At 36.3% G+C, this 19,653-nt stretch overlaps 1 protein-coding gene across 1 annotated transcript in view; it reads right to left on the minus strand.

Annotated features, from left to right (window-relative positions):
- Positions 1-19,653, minus strand: part of CACNA1D (calcium voltage-gated channel subunit alpha1 D) — a 200,442-nt gene that overhangs the window by 91,219 nt on the left and 89,570 nt on the right. The window contains exons 8-9 of the mRNA XM_050904926.1: positions 16,262-16,365; positions 4,780-4,949 (exon numbers count right to left, since the gene is read on the minus strand). Coding sequence (XP_050760883.1) covers positions 4,780-4,949; positions 16,262-16,365 — 274 coding nt within the window. The remainder of the gene's footprint in view (positions 1-4,779; positions 4,950-16,261; positions 16,366-19,653) is intronic.

Here is a 19,653-nt window from a genome sequence, read left to right on the forward strand (position 1 = left end):
GTGCAGATTTAATGTTGACACTATCAACAACCATTCTTACAGGCTCTCTCTTTTTATAGGCAGCCCATGGAAACTCAACATAAGATTGAATGGTTGCATAGCAGTGGAAGGAGAGAGAAATAATCAGTCTTCATTACAGAAGCATCACTGAACCAACCACTTCTAGCCTGAAGGATGACACTATGAATCTTGAGAATGTTGTATACTCTACAGATGCGGTGCTTTTAACAGAAATGGAGGTAGAGGTAACACAAGGAAAAATATTGAGGGTGGGATTTCTAATCCAGTGGTAGTCTTAAGTTTGAGCTATTCAGATCAGCATAATAGTCTCACAAATACAGAAAGAAATAGACTTAGGTCACCGATTTGTGCTTTAGAAAAAACCTACTCATAAAAGGTATACCTGCCCTTCAAGACACAGATGAAACTAAGTCAGTGCACACATGCTTGAGAATGCTTTTGACCAGCAAGGTCAGGTACTAGTAGCGAGACAGCATTTGCGGCCGGTAGACAACAGCAAGTTTTCAGCCGGTTCCCTGCTGCTTCATGACTGACATCAGAACCTGAACCTGCTAGTTTAAAGGCTATGTTGAAACACATATCCAAAGTAAAATTGCAACCACTGCCTTTCAGCAATTTTTATGGAAAAATTATTCCAGCCTGTTAAGCTGTGCGAGTTATTAGACAATATATGCAACAGTTAAACAAATAATTTCAAGCAGACTCAGTATTTGTGGAAAATGAGTCCACAGGGTCCTAGCAATTTCTGACTTAATATTCTGCATTCTCTAAAGTAACTGGATCAGATTTGTCAGCCTCAGTCTGAGCCACAACAGTGATTCTTGGGACAGCAAGGAAGTCAGTTGCTCCAATAACTTTGTGGCAGGTAGGATTAAAACTAGATCTCCTAATTACTACAATTGTGATTATGTCAAATCAATACATTTGCCAGTATTAAAAGAGTGCAGATTTGAAAATAACTATCATACTCTAAAACCCCTGTCCATCTCCATTGTGGGTAGGAAAGAAATTGAATAAAACACAAATTACAGAAACAAAACCATCAATAACAAGAGGAGATACAGCAAAAGTCTATGCTTTGTTAGATTCTACATTAAAAGTATTATAAATAAATAGTAAATATTATCGTCATACTGTTCTAAGCTTACACTATGATCCATTATAAAGCTTGTAAAATACTTTGATTAATTTCTTCACACCTGAATTTAAAATACATTTTTTATCTGGTTTACCTGACTTTTGAAAAAGAAAACTTATGCTTCAACAAGAACAGTCACAAAGACACTTCAGTGGAAATCTAAACGGATTAAAGAATATGCTTTAGAAAGGTAGAGCACTGCAGCACCAGTCTATTTCAAACATGCACTTAAAACAGCAGAACTGCATGCATGAGTGTCTACATGCTAAAGATGTATATGCCTTTGTTATAGAAAATGCATACAATATGTGCTTTCAAAAGCTGACACATCAAATGCAGTATTGGCACAAAAGAAAGTTCAACTGCAAATCAGACCATGTTTTACCATGTTTATTGGAAGAACGGCCAAAGCAACTAAATCTGCTTTTCTTCTTTTCTTCCATTAAGTCAGCCAATGTAAGCCCTTCGTGTTACGTACATGTAATCCCAGCATTTACACAGTAGATGGCAGCAGTTGCAACGCAAAAAATAAAAAGGTGTCCATACATACAACACAAGCAATGTTAAGCAAAACAAATTGAAGTTACCAGCAGCATAACTAATCACAGCTAAAGCCCTCATCTCTCACTGATTTTTGCATTTTGAGATAAATTCGCAATGCTTTGAAGTCAATGGAAGTTTTTTCATTGATGTCAGGGTAACTACCTATTGGTTCATAATAAGGACTTATGATTTTTACTAAAGGCTTATTTACAATTCTAGTAGTTAAATGGTATTCCATTATTCAACAGCACTGACTACCTGCCCACTATCAGCAACAGAGATGTACGAATACAGGGAGTTCATATATAAATCACTTGACTTAATGACTTCTCCAGTTAGAAATTTTAAAATGCTGGGGTTGCAGGAACCTAAACGACATTTTTAAAGGATTATGTAAGAAGCTATTAATCACTGATTTAACCGCCTTTGAAATCTGTACCTTTTCCTGCCATAAAGAAAAGAGATCTTCTGTATCCTAAACCCAGAGCTCTTCCACATCGTTGAAGAGCATTATGGTGATCTTCCATCACCAGAAATCAGCAGCAATCTTCATCATCCAGAGGTTTAGATATTCAAAGTAGGGACACAGCTGCCTAGAAGCCTGCAAATGATTATTCTGCCTATCTTGGGACCCAGCCCTACCTTATGCTTCAAAGACAGTTCTCGAAACGCATCACCAGTATATCTAGACTAAATTTATTTCCTAAGCTTGCTACTTAAGATTAACAACCTGGTGATAACTAGCTAAATTTCACCTGACTCCCAAACAGGTAGCTCATTATCATACTATGCTCCTAACCCAAAAGCTTCCCATGGAATAACTGGATAGACAGCTTGTGCTGTCTCTCATCATACCTCCCCATGCAATGTGATATGCAGCAGAGCATGTCTTGAATGCAAGGAGGTGGAGCAATTCAGCAACTCTTCCTCCTTTACACCTTGTTGCAGCTGATATTAAAAATGAATTTCCAAGCCACATATTTTAGCACATGTGCACAAACCCAGAGGAGTGCTAGGAGATTGCCTATTTGCTGGAAATTTCCACTCAAAATACATATTCATGCCTGAAATTAAGTTCTTGGGATTTGTCTGAAAGTTTTTTTAATTACTTTCCTTCTCCTATTTTTACTCTTCAAGTCTTCTCCAACTCTTAACTTACCCTAAAATTATGTCTAAGTTAACAGTTTAGAGCCAAAAGCTCTCTCAAACTCAACAACTATGCAAACAAGTATTTTTGATTTATGAAAGACCTATATGACCTAGAAGCTGTTTAAGGAATGCTGGAGCAAACGGTTCTTTTGCAGCATATTAACAAATTACCAATGTGAACAGGATGCAGAACGTTCCTGGGATTTCACCTGCAGGCTTGCAAACCAAGTCCATCAGCACCATAGCTGACAACATGGTTGTCCAACGCTCTGTGCAAATTCAGCATCACCTACAATTCGGCATGGCAGTCTTTTACAAAATGTATTTACTCCATAAAATGTGCAATCTTTTACTTCTCAGTCTTAGGATTTTATACTGATACTCAAACCCACAGTTTATGTATTCCTTCCGTGCAACATTAGTAGCAATAACAAAGTATAGTGAACTCTTTGACTTTTTTGCTCTGCTCTAGATAAAAACTCTATGCTACAGATTTTCATATAGACATTCCATTCTGGGTGATGCTGGCATCAACATCAACCCACAAGTTGCCTTCCAGCCTCTCATAAAATCACCATTTCCTTCCAGTCAGTAACAGAGATTCATACCCTGCTTTTATGGCGAACTAAAGGACTAATAAAATTCTGAAACTCAAAAATATAAAGATTTTTAAAAACTTAACTATGTGCAGTACAGAGATAAGTTTAAAAACAGATACTTCAATATCAAACCACGTAATTTTCACTATTTTACTACTTCTGAAATGTACTATGGTTTAAAAGAACAGTTCACAATAAATTAGCAGCACTAGAAGAAAAAGAACGGTAATAATGTATTATTTCAACACAGAAAATAATATTCTGAGTTGCCTTTGACAAACCACTTGTAGATGCATTTTCTTATATATAGTCAATGGTATGTAAATGAATAAATATCATGACTTTCCAGAGTATCACATAAATAATAAGGTGCTATTTAGCGTTAGTATACATACTGAAATTTGGACTTTAATCTTATTTTTAGTATTAAATCATAAACCACATCCTGAATCCATGTTCTCATTTATGTACAGCACTAAAAGTTCTCATGAAAATTTTAACCGCTACCATGTAAACATGGCTAAGAGGGTAAAATAACCTCTACCAAATTATGACATTAAAATACTACTGTTACTCAAAGTTTCTGACATAGAGAAATTGATTATAACTTTTACAGTTCTTGCAGTATCATGAAACTAACTTGTTCCTTTATGTTAGGACTCAGGTCAGAAGCACTAGAAGGCCACTATAGCATAAATTACCTTTCCCATAATACACTATACTGTCAAATAAATACATTATAAGTGATAATTATATTTCTTAGTGTCAAACAAAAATCCCACAAGATTTCATTTATTTCACACTCAGTTAACACATCTAGTAAAAAAGATTTTATATAGAAGATCCAGAACATCATCTCCCTACTTCAAAACTCAAAAAAATCCTCACTATTAGCACAAGGTTATTTCTTGACTGTAGTTTTGGCCATATTTTTTAAGCCTTTTATATTATTATTATTTCTATTGCACGCACCTACAGGCAAACACACATTCTTCTTGACTAAGAATTTATGATAATACTTATTGGTACTCAGCTTATATGCACTTTTTACAGAACACAAAGCAAAGTTTTTAAGTCTCAGTAGTGATTGAGTGCAGACAATGATTTGTATGTGGACAGCTCAGAGCAGAATTTTGTTTTAAGATTCTAAATTATCTTCCATGACTAAATATCAACATATTAACGGACATGAATGCTCTGCTAACGAACACTTTTGCAAACTGGTAATCAGAAAGCAACATCAGATAGGCTGTATTCACCCCAGTGTAACACCCTTAAAAGCAGTCAAACTGTCCCACACAGAAGCAGTACAGAGTAAAGAACACGTACTGTTCCGCTTGCCTTCTTCGTCAACCTCTTCATCATTCTCAGGGTCAATGTCTTCTGCCTGTGTAATCCAGTCCAAATATCCCTTCAGATCTTCTTCAAGCTGCTGTTTTTCACGTAGCTTCTGAAAGTCCCCTCGGGCCTTGGCTTTTTCTCTTTCCTTGGAAAATTCTCTATCGAATTCAGATAAAGAAGAAAAAAATACTGATTTCCAAACTCCCAGGCATTTCGACCTAGGTCTTGACATTGCAGAATAACATACTGACATAGAAAATGAACTGAATAAACTACAGCAAAGATTTGAGAGTTTCTTTGAAAACAAGACAGTGGTGCAAAGAAGTCATGGCAAATCCCTATTGCACTACATCAAAACTTTCAGAGCTTTTATGATTTAATTGAAAATTAAGCAGTATTCTTGACTCTTCCCACATGGGAAAAGGAAATTCGGGCAACTGTTTCTAAAATCCTTCCTCTTCCAGCCACAGTTTATCAGCCGTGTCCAAACACACTTATTTCAGTGCATGGTTCACTGAATTCCACTTACAGGCTCTCTCTTAATTACAACACGCATAGACACCTGCGCTGTTGGAGATCTGGATGTTTTGCCCTTTTGCTTTCTGTAACAGAACCTAGAAAGCCTGTTCTCACAGATCAGAAATGCATCTGTTTATATAAATTGAATCCTCTGTCTCATTGCCCTACTCTCAAGATAATGTATTTGACTGTCTAGTTTAGTTCGTGATTTGGGTCAATCCCTAAATTATCAAGGAACGGTAATTAAGTAATTAAGTCATGCTCTGTGAGGAGGAAGTTGGATAAAACGGCCTACTGAGGTCTCTTCCAACCTAAATTGCCCCGTGAATCTATGATTTCCTTAATGATCTATGACTCAAGACAATTACCAAGTAAATTCTTGCACCATGACTTTTCATACGCTGACATTATTACAACATTTGGTGTGATACACAGCTCCAAACATGTAACTCCCTTCACTAGAAGGATCAAACATTTTCCAATTTATCCGAGTATCAACATGTACGATTAGAGGTAGGTAAGCATCTTTTGAATGGTATTGTAACAATGTACCGATTCAGTATTTAAAATCAAGCTTGTTCTGACCTGTTTATCTTACAATAGGGCTGAAATTAAACCTAAAAAATGGCTATAGTAATTTCAATTACTACGAATTTGCAACCCCTTTATTTATTGTGAACTTTCACTTGAAAATATTCCCTAATTAATACATTCTCAAGGTGAAATTTATTAAAGCACTCAATAATATCCTTTTTCCAGTGGAAAAATGTTAGGAAATTAGTGTAAGACTTGCAAAATATTTTAACTAGGTGAACACAATTATCAATATGATGTTGCCCTGCTAACAAAATATAGCAGAATAATAGAAAGTCTCATAATTTTTCAACATATTATTTCAGTTTGGTGATGGACATCACTTATTTGGAATTGCAAAGATATAATCTCTCCAGGTTTCTTTTATTGTTTCATTTGCAGTCTTCAAACACATCTTCTAAACACTAAATTTCTGCTTTGACATTAGTAAATTTAAGAGTTAATCTTTTTACACGCAACTATACAGATTTCATATTTTTTTTAATGTTATGTTGCAGAACCCAAAAATCTTTCTGTTGCAAAAGCTAAGAGGCAGGCACTACACCTTTTACAGTTGAGGACTTAATTCAACAAAAATTTGGTTTGGCAGGTGGAGATCATCCTGTTCCATCTGATGGCACTGTAATGAAGCTGAAGAATGCCAGTGCTTGCTTTGCATTTGCTACCTTTCACCTAGCATCCAAGGACGAGGTCCTTCAAAAGGCCACCTCTTCACAAAAATGCTCCTCAAAGAGAGCACTCAACAGATCTCTCTGAGGGATAATTGCTTTTTAGAAAAAACAAAACGAAACAAAAATATTTCATTGTTTTGGCAGAAGATGTCACAAGCCTATAAGAAATTGTTTAGTTTATGGAATGTTGGGTTTAAGCTTCTCTCAGAGAGAGTATCAAAGAGACCATCCTTTACATCTGATTGAGGCAACACACTCGTGACACTGATTCCATAGGCAGTATCTTTAAAACAAGAGCTATCACGGCATAGTATGAAATCAGAAGTAACAAGCCATGCTAGCTTTTACTAAGTATTCATGCTTTGTTCAGTTAAGTCCTTCGGGTGTTTTTCATTAGGGTGAAGGATATGTGATGTGTGTGGGTAAAGTAAAATGAAAGCTGCTTTATTATATGGAGTGAAGTGAAAGAAATCATTTAAAAATGAAACAGTTGGCAAGGCTGATACTTTCAACAGCACTTCACCCATGACTGAGCCACCTTTTAACTTTGACTTTACATTAAAATGGCTGCACGCAGAGAATTAAACACAGTTTTTTATATACACAGCTAACTATGACCTTTCCCTTTAATACAGCACAGAAGTTAGACATTGTCTTGTTAAATGCTGCTGCAATTTATCCATAGGGGGAGATGCAATGGTGCTTAATTTCCATGATTATTTTACTTTTATTTTTAAAACTTGATTGTTTGTAAGGAAGTATAACACCTGAGAAGACTGCATTTTCTTTAGGGGAGGGATGAATCTGGCTTTATGGTATTTTTTTTCTATCACAGTCACAATGAAGTGACATCCCTCAGACACACATATGTATGTATTCCTTTTACTGAAATACCATGAAAAAGAAAGTGGAATTAAATGGAACTGGAATTTAATGAGTTTCCTGTTAGCAGAACAAAAACTTTTTTTTCCAAGAAACAGGAAGTTATTTGAAAAAGATGATGGGGGTGAGATGAGGGAGACACATTGGCTCTTTAAAGCTTCTGACAAAGACAACAAGATATTTGAATATTTAGACAAAGATATGTAGACCTTGGCTGATCTCCTGGAAGCAGGAATAAGACAGCTGCTCGTGCAGCATTTCATGGCTATGGAGAGAGTAGGCTGGGTCCAGGGCAGAAAGAAAAAGCTTTTGGCTACACAGGCAGCATAGGTACTGAACTGGCCTCCCTGACTGTCATCAACCCAGTACGCAGTCCAGAAGCCCATGAAGTTGACAGGCTTAGGAAGTGACACATTAATTGTGGTAAATGGACTTAAGCTCTGTAAATACTTGGTTTCACAAATGCCTGTGCTAACTTCAAAATACGTATTTCATTCTGGTTTGATAAAATGACAGTGACCTGGATCTGGCATGTGAAAGTGTATGGGGGGGGGGGGGGAGAAGGGGGCAGATTGTTCATTGACTGAACCGACAAAAATTGTATTCAAAGGGCTGTTGTGACTATGCTAGCATTCATAAGGGTCTCTCCACTCAAATGTGATTTAAATCAGTCTCCGCCCAAGTTGCAAACTGAAAAATCCTGAGGCACTACTCTAATTTGACACCAGTATATGTGAAATGAAAATCAGGCCTATTGCCCATAAAATTTCAGTTTAAAAATAAAATGGATTTAAGTAGTTTTCATAAAGCATAGGACTAAATGAACATGTTTTTGTCCTAATTTCAACAACGAGAAAAAGCCAAGCTTCCTACTGTCTCATATTTTGAAGGATAATATGCTTCAAAATTAAGACTTTAGGCTAGCAGGGCTAGAGCTTTTTGCAAATCTGTACTTCTCAAGAATCTTATGAAGCACACCTGCATAACTTGTATAACACCACCTTGTATAATTACCTGTTTGCCTTCAAAAATATCTTTTCTTCAAAACAGGCTATTGCTACCTAGAAGGAGGCAATTCAGTGTTTGATTTCACTGCAAATGCAAATAAATCAGACGACCCAGCCTTAGCCAGCCTAATTTTGATCTAGTTAAATATGACTAAAAATCGCAGCATATGACAATATCCTGTAAACTGAGTAAAGCTTCAAATAGCAGCCATAGTGTAAATAACTCAGTCAATTGCACCTGCAGCAGAAAGGAGACATCACTTGCAAAACAAAGCATTATATACTCACCTACATAATCTAACTTATTTTTAGTGATAACTAAGCTACTATATAAAATGCAAGTTTTATTTCTATTACCCAAAAATTCCTTGTCTCCTTGCAGAAAGATGATCTCAGTTCTCTGTTTAGGCACAACACCATCATCAATGGTTGCTGAGGCAGAAGCATATAAAATGCAGGTTTTGAGTTCATGCTTCAATAGTCTGGGGCAATCATTTTCATGCCAGGTTTTCCCTTCTTCAGAGCGAAATAACTTCTGCTGGCATGCATCAGCCGTGAATGGCTGGATGCAACAGGGTGGAGGTAGCAGCAGGGAGTACCTACTGGGACTCAATCACAGCTCTCTAGTTCTCACACCTTAATTTGAGGGAAGGTCATATTAACCAAAAATCCTAAGACAACAATTTGTTTAAATGTGAGTATCTGGTATACTCTCCCTTCTCTCTGTAATTCACAGACATAACAACTAAGGAGACACCTATACTGGCCTCCTATCAGCTGAAAGTTCTTCCATGCTAAAGGCTAGACACTTTTCATAAGGGGGCTTGTGCAGCAACAGGAGTGTTGCTGTATCTCCTGTGCATCACTAGGCATTGATGATAGGAAATAAACAGTTGCCTTCAATGTCTAAGCATAAACCAGTAGACTAATTTTTCGTTGGCCATATTACTGCTCTTTTGTGTCACTGCAAACGCAGTGAGAGAGAGAATTCATCTACTGGAGTATGCAACTTACTGCACACAGGGTCTGGTACGTGGAAAGTGTTAGGCTAATGCTATATGTAGAACTGTCACGCAGACATCCTAGACTCTCATTTATTCACAGAGAACAGTCACATAATAACAAAAATGTACTCACAGGAGTACAGTGTTGGCCACCAGACTCACAAAAAAGGTTTCACAGAGTGGTAACCATACCAACCAACAAAACAGCAGAATCAAATCAGAGAACTCAAACTGCTTTAACTGTACAGATAAGCATGGACAACAGCTCACAGCTGGGTGTAATGTGTAACAGATGTAGAGAGACATAAAAAGGTTAAGTAACATCACATCTTTAATTACTGGAGATTTGTATACATCATTGTTACCCCTTCTTTTAGAAATAATAAAAACTCATAGGCTGAACACTGTAGAATTATTTCTGCAGCACAAAAATTCTAGCAGGAATTTTTCTTGAGCAAGGAGCATTGGGTTCTTGATGAGGAAATGCAAACTGGTATTATCTACCCATAGTTACTTCTCTATAGTTCATTAGCAATTGACAAAATGTATATGCAACAGCTCCAGCACAACCTCTGTGTAGCAGAGGCCCTGTATAGCATCCTTGTGCCACAGTGCACATGAATGCAATGGGATCATCTGTGGGAACAGCAAGATAGGGAACAATTTGATAGAGCAACAAAATTGAGATCTGATGTTTCAGACTGTTATTATATCTGCATATCAAGATGTGCTCATTCTGTCCTGAGTAGAGACCTGTTTGGCTCAGGACACATTGGATTTCTTAGAGGAAGAACTGGCAGTACTGAGCGTAGGACCATACCCCAGAGTCTATTCACCCCACCATCACGATGTGCACTGTCAACACAGTTTTTGAAACTGATGTGGTTTGTTACCTGCCAGGAGCTCATCAGCAAGCATCTCACAGGACTAATCCCTAAGAAGCCATGGTGTGATAAGTTCAAACAGGACTGAAATAAAATCAGTTCCCTTCAAGCTCTTACTCAAGAGTACTGAACTACTCCCATTGACTTTAGTGGTCTGTGTCTAAAGCAGTTGGTTAGAGTTACTGCTGTATACAGCTGAAAGTATTTGCTGATTATTTATTGTTAGTATATTCGATTGATCAATCAAGGATAATATTTCCTTGGTTTGTATCTATTTGTGTTTGAGTTTTATTTTTACCAGCCACACAGTAATCAAACGAATTGTTTTAGCTCACAACCTGCTGAAATCTAGAGCTGAAGTTCCCTTCCTCTTTTTGAATGTATATTCTGTTTGTCTGTGTGAGGGAGTTAAATTTTTATCCATAACTTTTTTTTTTACTAGGCCTTCCCTCTGCTGTGAAAAGGAACACTGTCAAAACCAGTTCATTTCTCTTTTGCTGAAAGACTATGGATGACAGTTCACTGCCGTTTTCTATTTAGTGCATCATTATTCAAACATCTTTTTCTACGATGTGTTCCATATAGACTGTAGACAACAGTTCTTAGGTGTATAAGCCTATCTGTGCCAACATATTTTACATGACATTAATTGACAGATACTGCCATGAGATTAGCATGGATGAGTACATACCCTTAGCTTTTAGAATCATTATGTACATACATTGCTAATAATACTGTGGGAAAGAAATGGAAAAAATTAACATTCTCTTAGTAACCTGCAAGACTTGCATGTAGGAGGATGTATGTAAGGACATGTCAAAGCTTATGCTTTGCTGTCCTTCAGCAAGGCAATAAATTCAACTTAGAGAGATTTATTAAAGTGCATTTGAGAGGTCTTATTTGTTCCCATGGCTACCCAAAGAAATACTAATGCCTTGAGCAGAAAATGCCGTCAGCGGAAACCATCCCCTAATGATAAGGACTATCTTCAGGAACAGATTATCATGCATCATTAAAAGCCATGCCTCTTGATAAATAAGTTATGAAGTTTTATAATTTATTATTTTCTCTGTTCATAGTAAAACAGTTTAATGTATGCTGAATTACTGGCATATTTATTTTAACTTTCAACACACTTTTAAAGGTACTTTCAGGGTGGATGAGTATCTCTCAGTTCCCTTACTTTTTTTTAAGGTTTAGCTTTATTTGTTAACTTTCTAATAACCTTAACTTTATCATTTCTAACTTAAATTTCTAATTTCAGCTCACTGTCTCTTGCACCAATAGTCATGGTATGCCCCGGTCTTTTATCCTGGAATATCTGGAGGAGGCCTGTCCTCAGCTCCCAATTTCTGCGCCTAGTGTTGCATGACTTCAGAGAACACAGGTCCAGTTTACGCCTGTTATACACACTGTGTGTAAACAAAGCTACACGTAAAAGCAGGCTCTTGAAGCAGTCCACCACCCTTCACAGAGCTAGAATTGCTGGGCAGCTCCTCAGTGGCAATTTCTGTGCCATTCCATCAAGTGTGAAGTTGCCCCAAAGATGCACTGCTTAATCCTTGCATCATAACCAGAGGAATTGTCACAAAGGAAAAAAGGTACTCTGGTATCTCTTACAGACTTGAACCCATTCCCTTATTTAAAAATGCAGTCTTATTGTGAAAGATCAGCTGACAGTTCCAGGTGTCTGGCTAGATTCCTAAGAAATTCACTGAAATTACCAACTTGCACATGTTTTGAACCACTCTTCCAAACACAATTCCAGATACATTTCTGGAGCTGGATCTAGAGTCAATTTTTTCTAATATGTTTAGGGAGGAGCTGTTTGTCAAGTCTGTTCTCAGGCCAGAGCTACAGCCTTCTTCAGAGCCTTCTGTTGAAGTTGGACCAAAAGCCATCGCTAGAGCCCTTTCCTAGAGCCACATCTATAGTTGGCTCTAGAGCCGCTTCTAGAGCACTTTCCAGAACTAGATCTTAGGCCAATTTTAGAGCCTTTTCCCAGAGTGAGACTAGGGCCATTTCTTGAGGTCTTTTCCAGAGCTGGATCTAGGTTCAATTGCCCAGCCATTTATTGGAGATGGATTTAGAACATGTTCTGGAGCCCTTTCCCATAGCCCTTTCTGGAGCTCTTTGTAGAGGCCTTTACTAGAGCCGCTCTAGAGGTGTTTATCTCATGATCCCTTTCTAAAGCTGAATCTAGAGCCCATTTCTGGAGAGCATCTCTAGAGCCAGGTCTAGGACAATTTGTACAGGTCATTGCTGGAGCTGGAACCATTTCTGGTGTCTTTTTTAAAGCTGGTTCTGTAATTTCTGAGATGGAACTAGAGCCTGAGCTGGATCTGCAGCCATTTCTAAAACCTAATCTGCAGTCTTTTTCTAGAATGCCTTTTCCTGTAGAGTCCTGCAAACTGAAATAGCTTTTCAATTGAGAATTCACTTTGAGAATAATGTGAATAATACTAGTGTCTAATACAGAATAAAAAATAGCGTATTTTGAAAAAGCTGAATTACCTCAAGCCTATGAATTCTCTCCATCCTTGTTATTCAAGGGAATATTTAGGAAAAAATCTCCACAGTCAGCTTCCATGCAGAATTAAAATATTTACCACATGCAGATTTCACACACACATTATTTCTATTAATTTACACATCTGCTATTAAAAACATGAACTCTATTTTTAAGAATGTCACCTTCAGCAGGCAAAACTGACATGGATCACCAGGAAATACTCACCTTCAGAAATGGCTAGATGTAAAACAAAAGATCTCCCAAATCATCATTCTCATCCATTTGTACAGTATCTAAATACATCAAACATGCAGTGCACAAGAGGCATTACAGAAATACAAAGGGGCAGATGGTCACAGAGTAACAAAGGAGTGCAAAGAGAATGAATGAATATTTTATAACTGCAAACAGATTAAAACAGCAGACAGATTTAAATGTACACAGCATAACTTGATATTACAGGAAGTAACACTTTCATACAGAAAAGGTGTATTAGGCATTCAGATTCCACTTCCAAAATCTGTATGCAAAGCCATGCTTTTCAAGTAAGTTGGCATAATTTTTGCATTCTTGAAGTTTGATTGGTTTAGTAAAATTTAACTTTCTTTGTAGATTTATCATAAACCAGTTTCATGCTATGGTTTGAAGAGCATAAAACATAAAAGCTAGTAACTCTTAAAAAAAAGAATGCGTATGTTACATATTCAATGGCTCGCTCAGAATGAAAAATATTAGCTTTCTACTAAGGAATACAAACACATCCATAGGATTTTTCTAGTACATCATTTTTACCCATAAAATTTAGACAGGTAGGCCTAAATAGACAATATGTGAAAAATATTTATTATTTATATACAAATGGCATGTAGTGTTCAAAATAAATCAGCGTAACAGCATTCTACACTGGCCCTTGTCAGAGTTTCAAACAAATATGCCAAGACATTTTCTTCACTTATGTACCAAACATTAGTTTGGTATGATAGGTATCTTTTAGGAATACTCTCTTTTCCTTTCTCCTTCCGCTCTCAACATCAATCATTGGTGATATTTATGTATCACGTCTCAGTTCACTAGTATCATTTTCTTCAGCACAGAAAACAAAAAACTGGAGTGTTAGGAAGGCTCTTTCACATATTTAGTGCAAACATGGATTCAAACAATTCATCAAGCACCCCGAGCACTCAAGTGACACTGCAGTTAGGTGACACTATGGCAGAAAATAAATTTAGGTATGAATGACTTTATGAATTTGGGGAGAGTTCACATCACACTTGACACTGCCATTTCTGTTCGCTGGAAATCGAAGGCAAGCCAGTAAGGGTTCTGAAGAGTATTAGAGCTCTACAGATCAAGCAATACCCAGAAATCAGTGGTGATTTCTTGTCTGCAGAATGGAACCCAAGGACAAGGGGACACCTCTTCCCCCTGTATTGTAACAGCAGCTAAAGAACAACTCCATATTCCAACAAATATACATATCATAATGTTGCAAGCCTTATAAAGTATTTTAAATGTATTAAATCAAATTTAAAGCTTAACTGTGAGGGTGTCTCTAAATTTCCGAGGCGTCAGTAGAAATGAGCATGTGCAACAAAAATACCGAATCTGGCATTACTTTCCCCACAACTTATTTTTAAAAATATAAAAATCTGAAACAAATAACAATTCAAGTCATGCAAGGGAAAAGGGGAATATTTAGTTAACTGTTACCACAGGACACCTTCACACAACAGGAAGAAAACTAATTGCTGCTTATGACCTTCTTAAGGGCCAGGGAAAGGAACTGTGAAAACCTAATCCTCTAATGACTTCAGTGGGAAGTCTAGTCACACAGCAACATTAGGTAACGGTATCAAAAGAAGAAATAAATTACATCTCAACTACCCTCATTTATCTGTCCTTTTCTTTCTTATTTTGTTTGTGCAGTGTGGCTGTGACATGAAAACTAGGCCCTTAGTTTTGCAACAATTTACACCTTTGTCCCTGAATAAAACAAAGCTGATACAACTATAAATCAGACTTTACAGGGTAGGTCTTAGAAGGAAGAGATTAAATCTAAAAATCAGCAATGTGTTTTCAGCACTACCTCTTAGCATTTAAACATTTGCTTTGTAAAGTGATTCTGACAGTAAGGTAAAACTATGCTTTCCCTAGTTTTCTGTGTGCAACAGTAATCTATCACAGGTAAATGACTTACGATTTTACCAAACACATTGTAAAACCACTCAGATAAAAATGCTCTTGTAACAGTTATATCGGCAATTGGAAATTTTGTTTGATTGCCTGATTTCCAGGAATATAATAATGCACTATAATTCCTTTCAAATCTAATGTACAACATGGCAAAGCCGTGAATAGGGCTGCGCACACAATCAGCAGTCTGATGACACCATCAACGATGGTGTCAGGCTGCTTTCTATGCAAGAGAAATTATTCTGTTGGCTAACACAGATGGCACAGTTTGCCTAAGATTGCCAGAACAATATCGTTTGTTGTATAACTAAAAGCTAATACATACAATTATAATAATTTTCTTTGAGTATTCAAAATGCTAGAAGGATCTTTTATTTATTTATCAGAAAATATCTTTACCATAAACTGGAGTTTCCCAAGCTCAAGCGTGCTAGAAACCAGGAAACGGCAAAGGAAGTGGAGTTGTAACCCCAGTAAGGGGGCTCTGTAAGAAGAAAACCTTGCAAACTGTTGCCATAAACTACAGTTTTAAACCACATTATACAGCTACAACTGACACTACTTTAGTTCTTGGCTGGAGTCTGGAGTATACAAACCAACAAAAAGCTGTGACAACCTCCCACTGACAAGTATATTAAATTGATACTTGATTATTGATAAATGTATCAGCTTGCTGGTGCAGATTGTCACAGCAGTACACAGCTGTACAGTACAGGAAGCACTGAACACTTGTGTCAAGGTAACCTAGTCATACTCTTTCTGTAGGACAGATCTTGAAGCATCCATTAAAAATATTTTGCAATGTGACTGATAAACACAACACTTCAATTACTTTATGGATATTTGAACAAAAGCAAAAGTTGGGCTTTCAGAAAAGGACACTTGTCTATAACTATAGGGGAGAATACTTGTACAAGTGCACCACCCATCTCTGTGTGCAAAATAATGTTTCTCCCTGCTGGAATATCATAGAATAAGGAGATTAGTGCCTCATTTAATGAATATTTTTGGCAAGCATGGTGAACATGATGTCAGACACACACAGGCACTAGAATCACACAGTTCAGTCAGAAGAGCAAACACTGGTAGGATGACATAAGAATCTCAAGTGCATGCAAAAAAGCCATCGCTGAGAAGCTTGAGTAAATGCAGAGGCCATCTTACAAGTAGCAGTAGCATACACAATGTTAACTCAACTGCTTACCCACTAAGTACACCAAGAACCAGGTTAAGTACGAAAAATGAGCCAAGGATGATAAGACTAACAAAATAGATCCATGGCCATTCACATCCTATTGCATCATTTACCTGTAAAATGTAAGGAAATAAGTTATGATTCAGTCATTCATTAAACAGCAGAGTCCTTTTTGCAGCTGCCAGATCACGTAGGTTTCAACACTGAAAGTTTATGGCTTATTCAGTTCTTTAAAAAAATATCAATGAACATTTGTTTAATTTCTTTACTTACCCAAATTATGCTGTAGATGTGATGCCTTAGAAGATTAATTATAACAACATTTAAATAAGCTCAGGAGAATTATTAGTTCTTTTTATAGTTTTGACACAAGTATGGACCTGAAGAATACATACTGGTACGTCTAAACTCTGATTTGGTATTTGTATGTTATTTATATGACAGCTACAGAAAACTGTTTCTGTTCTAATTAGAGGAGGAAGAAATAGAGGTTTATTAAAAGATATCATTACAAAGTCTCACCTGTATAAGATAACCTGTGTGTTCATGGCAACTGAATTCAGGACTCTGCCTTCATGATGAAAAAGGTGTATGCTTACCCGCTCAATACACCAAGAACAAGATTTAGTACGAAAAATGACCCAAAGATGACGAGACTGACAAAATACACCCATGGCAATTCAAATCCCATAGCATCATTCATCTGCAAGAAATAAGATGATCTTATAGAGTAGATCACTATAGTAATAGCAATGAAGAGTCAGAGAAAAAGAGAATTTAATCATTCAGGTGAGATAGCATTCTATGCATTCCTTCAGTATTCAAAGAAGAACAATACAAGAAAGAAGGCACTGGCCGCATTCACTTTGCATTTCTAATAGATGCTCTAAAACAAAATACTGAGTGAACCTAGCATTCAGATAAAAAAATATTATCAAACATAAATGGAGCACTGCAACAGTTCTGTTCTTTAACACCTAGAACATGAACTAAATTTCAGATCTCACTAATTAAAATGATGCTTACAAAGTATATTGAAATATTAGGATTTTTAGTTCATATATATGTATCCTAGCTACATGAATGATCCTTTGAGAAAAGAAAGAGTAATCTGTATCTCAACAGTACAAGCAATATTATTTTTTCTGTAACATGGAATTTCAATATTTTTTTCCTTAAATATTACAGTTGGATGCAGTCAGACATTTTAAATTAATTCAAAAAGAAATAAATGAGAATGAATTTGCGTAAAAACATGAACACAATTTTAGGAACATGAACAACTGAAATCAAATTTTAGAAACATAGTGGAAACATGGAAATATTCCAGAAACACTTCTGAACAAAAATTATATCAAGATCAAGGTTAAATTAAGTTTAAAAAGTTGTTACTTTTTTTTTAAGTAAGGTTGAAGTAACTGAGCTTTAAATACACTCTTTATAGACTCCCACAAGCTTTTCTATAAGACCTTTTCCACTGTCTATTCTTAGCAAGCTCATTATACCTATCAGAAGATGGACTTAAGAAATATACGCATGGTAATCTAAAAAGGCCTATTCAGAAAAAGAGATATTTTAAAACAGGGAAATTGTTTTTGTGTGTAGCATTCAGGTGCAAAAAGACATTTTGATAAGTTACAAAAATAATTCTGACTTGGAACTTCTTGGAAATGTGCCTTGTGGGAGAGGAATTACTCTGGCTTTTTCGTTTATACTGACAAGTTTGCATTAGATTCTTCTTAAGATGCTTTTTAGCCATGAAAATTCAGCAGACAATAAAAATTCCATGAGCATTCGAGACTGGATATGGTATTGTAGAACAATCTTTGGGCAAACCTTTTTCCTCTTCTGTGAATGCTATTGTGTTTGTTGTATCTGAAACTTGTGATTAGGCTTTGAGCTCTATTGATAGTCAAGTTTGACTCCTGTCCTTAACACCTCTGTTGGAATAGACATATTAAACATGGGAACAAACATTTTTCAAACTGCACTTCTTATTTTATTTTTTCCTCTATGTTTTAAAAATGTATCATAATCTCGGTTTCTGCAAGGTGGCCCTATGGATAGTCAGATATAGGCACACACATTAAGTCTTTGCAGGTTAAGGCCCACAGGCACTTTTCTTCAATGGTGATCTGTAATAATGCCACTTCATACTAACTAAAGTAAATAAACTTCCTAAGTAACCAAAGAAGATTATTTAACACAACTTCTTCATGCATCCTTTAAAATAATCTAATTTAATTTTAAAATGCTTCAGTAACTGAGGTACTGAAAAGTAACTTAAAATTACTTAGACTTGTTAGGAAAAAAAGAAAACTGCAAAATATATATTTGATTTGGACTTTTTCCTTTTAAGTTCAGTAGAACTATATTTTGGAGAAATTAAAATGGAGAAGGGTTATAGCCATTCAGAAAGGCTGGGATCATTACCTTCTATTTTAAAAGATCCCAAGTTTCCACAGTCCAATTCTGCAACAGCATATTCATATGGAAAATAAAGTCTTTCATAATGCTGCCATTATACTGACCTACTTATACTTAGTCTCCTGTGCAATACTTTTAGCAATACTTAGCACGCCAGGTGCCTATGCTAAGGAGATCAATTGTGGTGTTTCAGTTTTTATCACCCATGCCCATTCCCTCAGAGCAAGTCCTCTACATTTGAGAAGTATTAACTATGAAGAGGCTCAGGTATTTAGTAAAATACCCTATTGCCCAGACTGAATTTCTGCTTTATCCCAGTGTATGTTTCCCTTTGCATCTTCTTTCAATTGTAGGCATCTGGCCTTAAGGTTTAGGAATAAAATTTACTCAATGTTTTTTAAAATGCATATTTGTAATTATTTTATTACTTTAGAGTTTGCTTCATAGAAATGATTCATATGATACAGGCAAAGTGTTTTTCTAACAATAGCTGATGAGAGCGAACGTTTTGATTAAATTTCAAATACATATGAATGCATTTTGCATCTAACTGAACTATACCATTAGCAAACAGTTGTTTGCAAGTCACCAGAGTTCAGAGCGAAGGCATAAATTCATCCGGTGTTGATGCCAACATTTTCCTGCTATAAATCTTTTTGAAAACCTGAAAGATTATTTGCAATTTTACTTTGAGAAAAAAGAGCTCTGGGAATCACTGCAATCCAACTTGATACATTCTTTTTGCTCACAAAGGGAACATATTCAAGAAGCCAGGCATTGTGCTAACTTAAGTAACCCATGAGCAAAGCTGAAATTTCCATGCTCTGTCATAAAGGCTTTATTAGCATAGGCAACTGTGATTTGCATTTCCTTCATTCACTTTATAGTGTGTAACATATGAAAAAAATTCCTTCTCATTTATGCAGTTTGATTTTAAGCCCAATGTTTTAGGCTCATCTATCTAGGACTAATGC

The sequence above is a fragment of the Gymnogyps californianus genome, chromosome 13 (assembly GCF_018139145.2).
Source record: "Gymnogyps californianus isolate 813 chromosome 13, ASM1813914v2, whole genome shotgun sequence".
Lineage (NCBI taxonomy): Eukaryota > Metazoa > Chordata > Aves > Accipitriformes > Cathartidae > Gymnogyps > Gymnogyps californianus.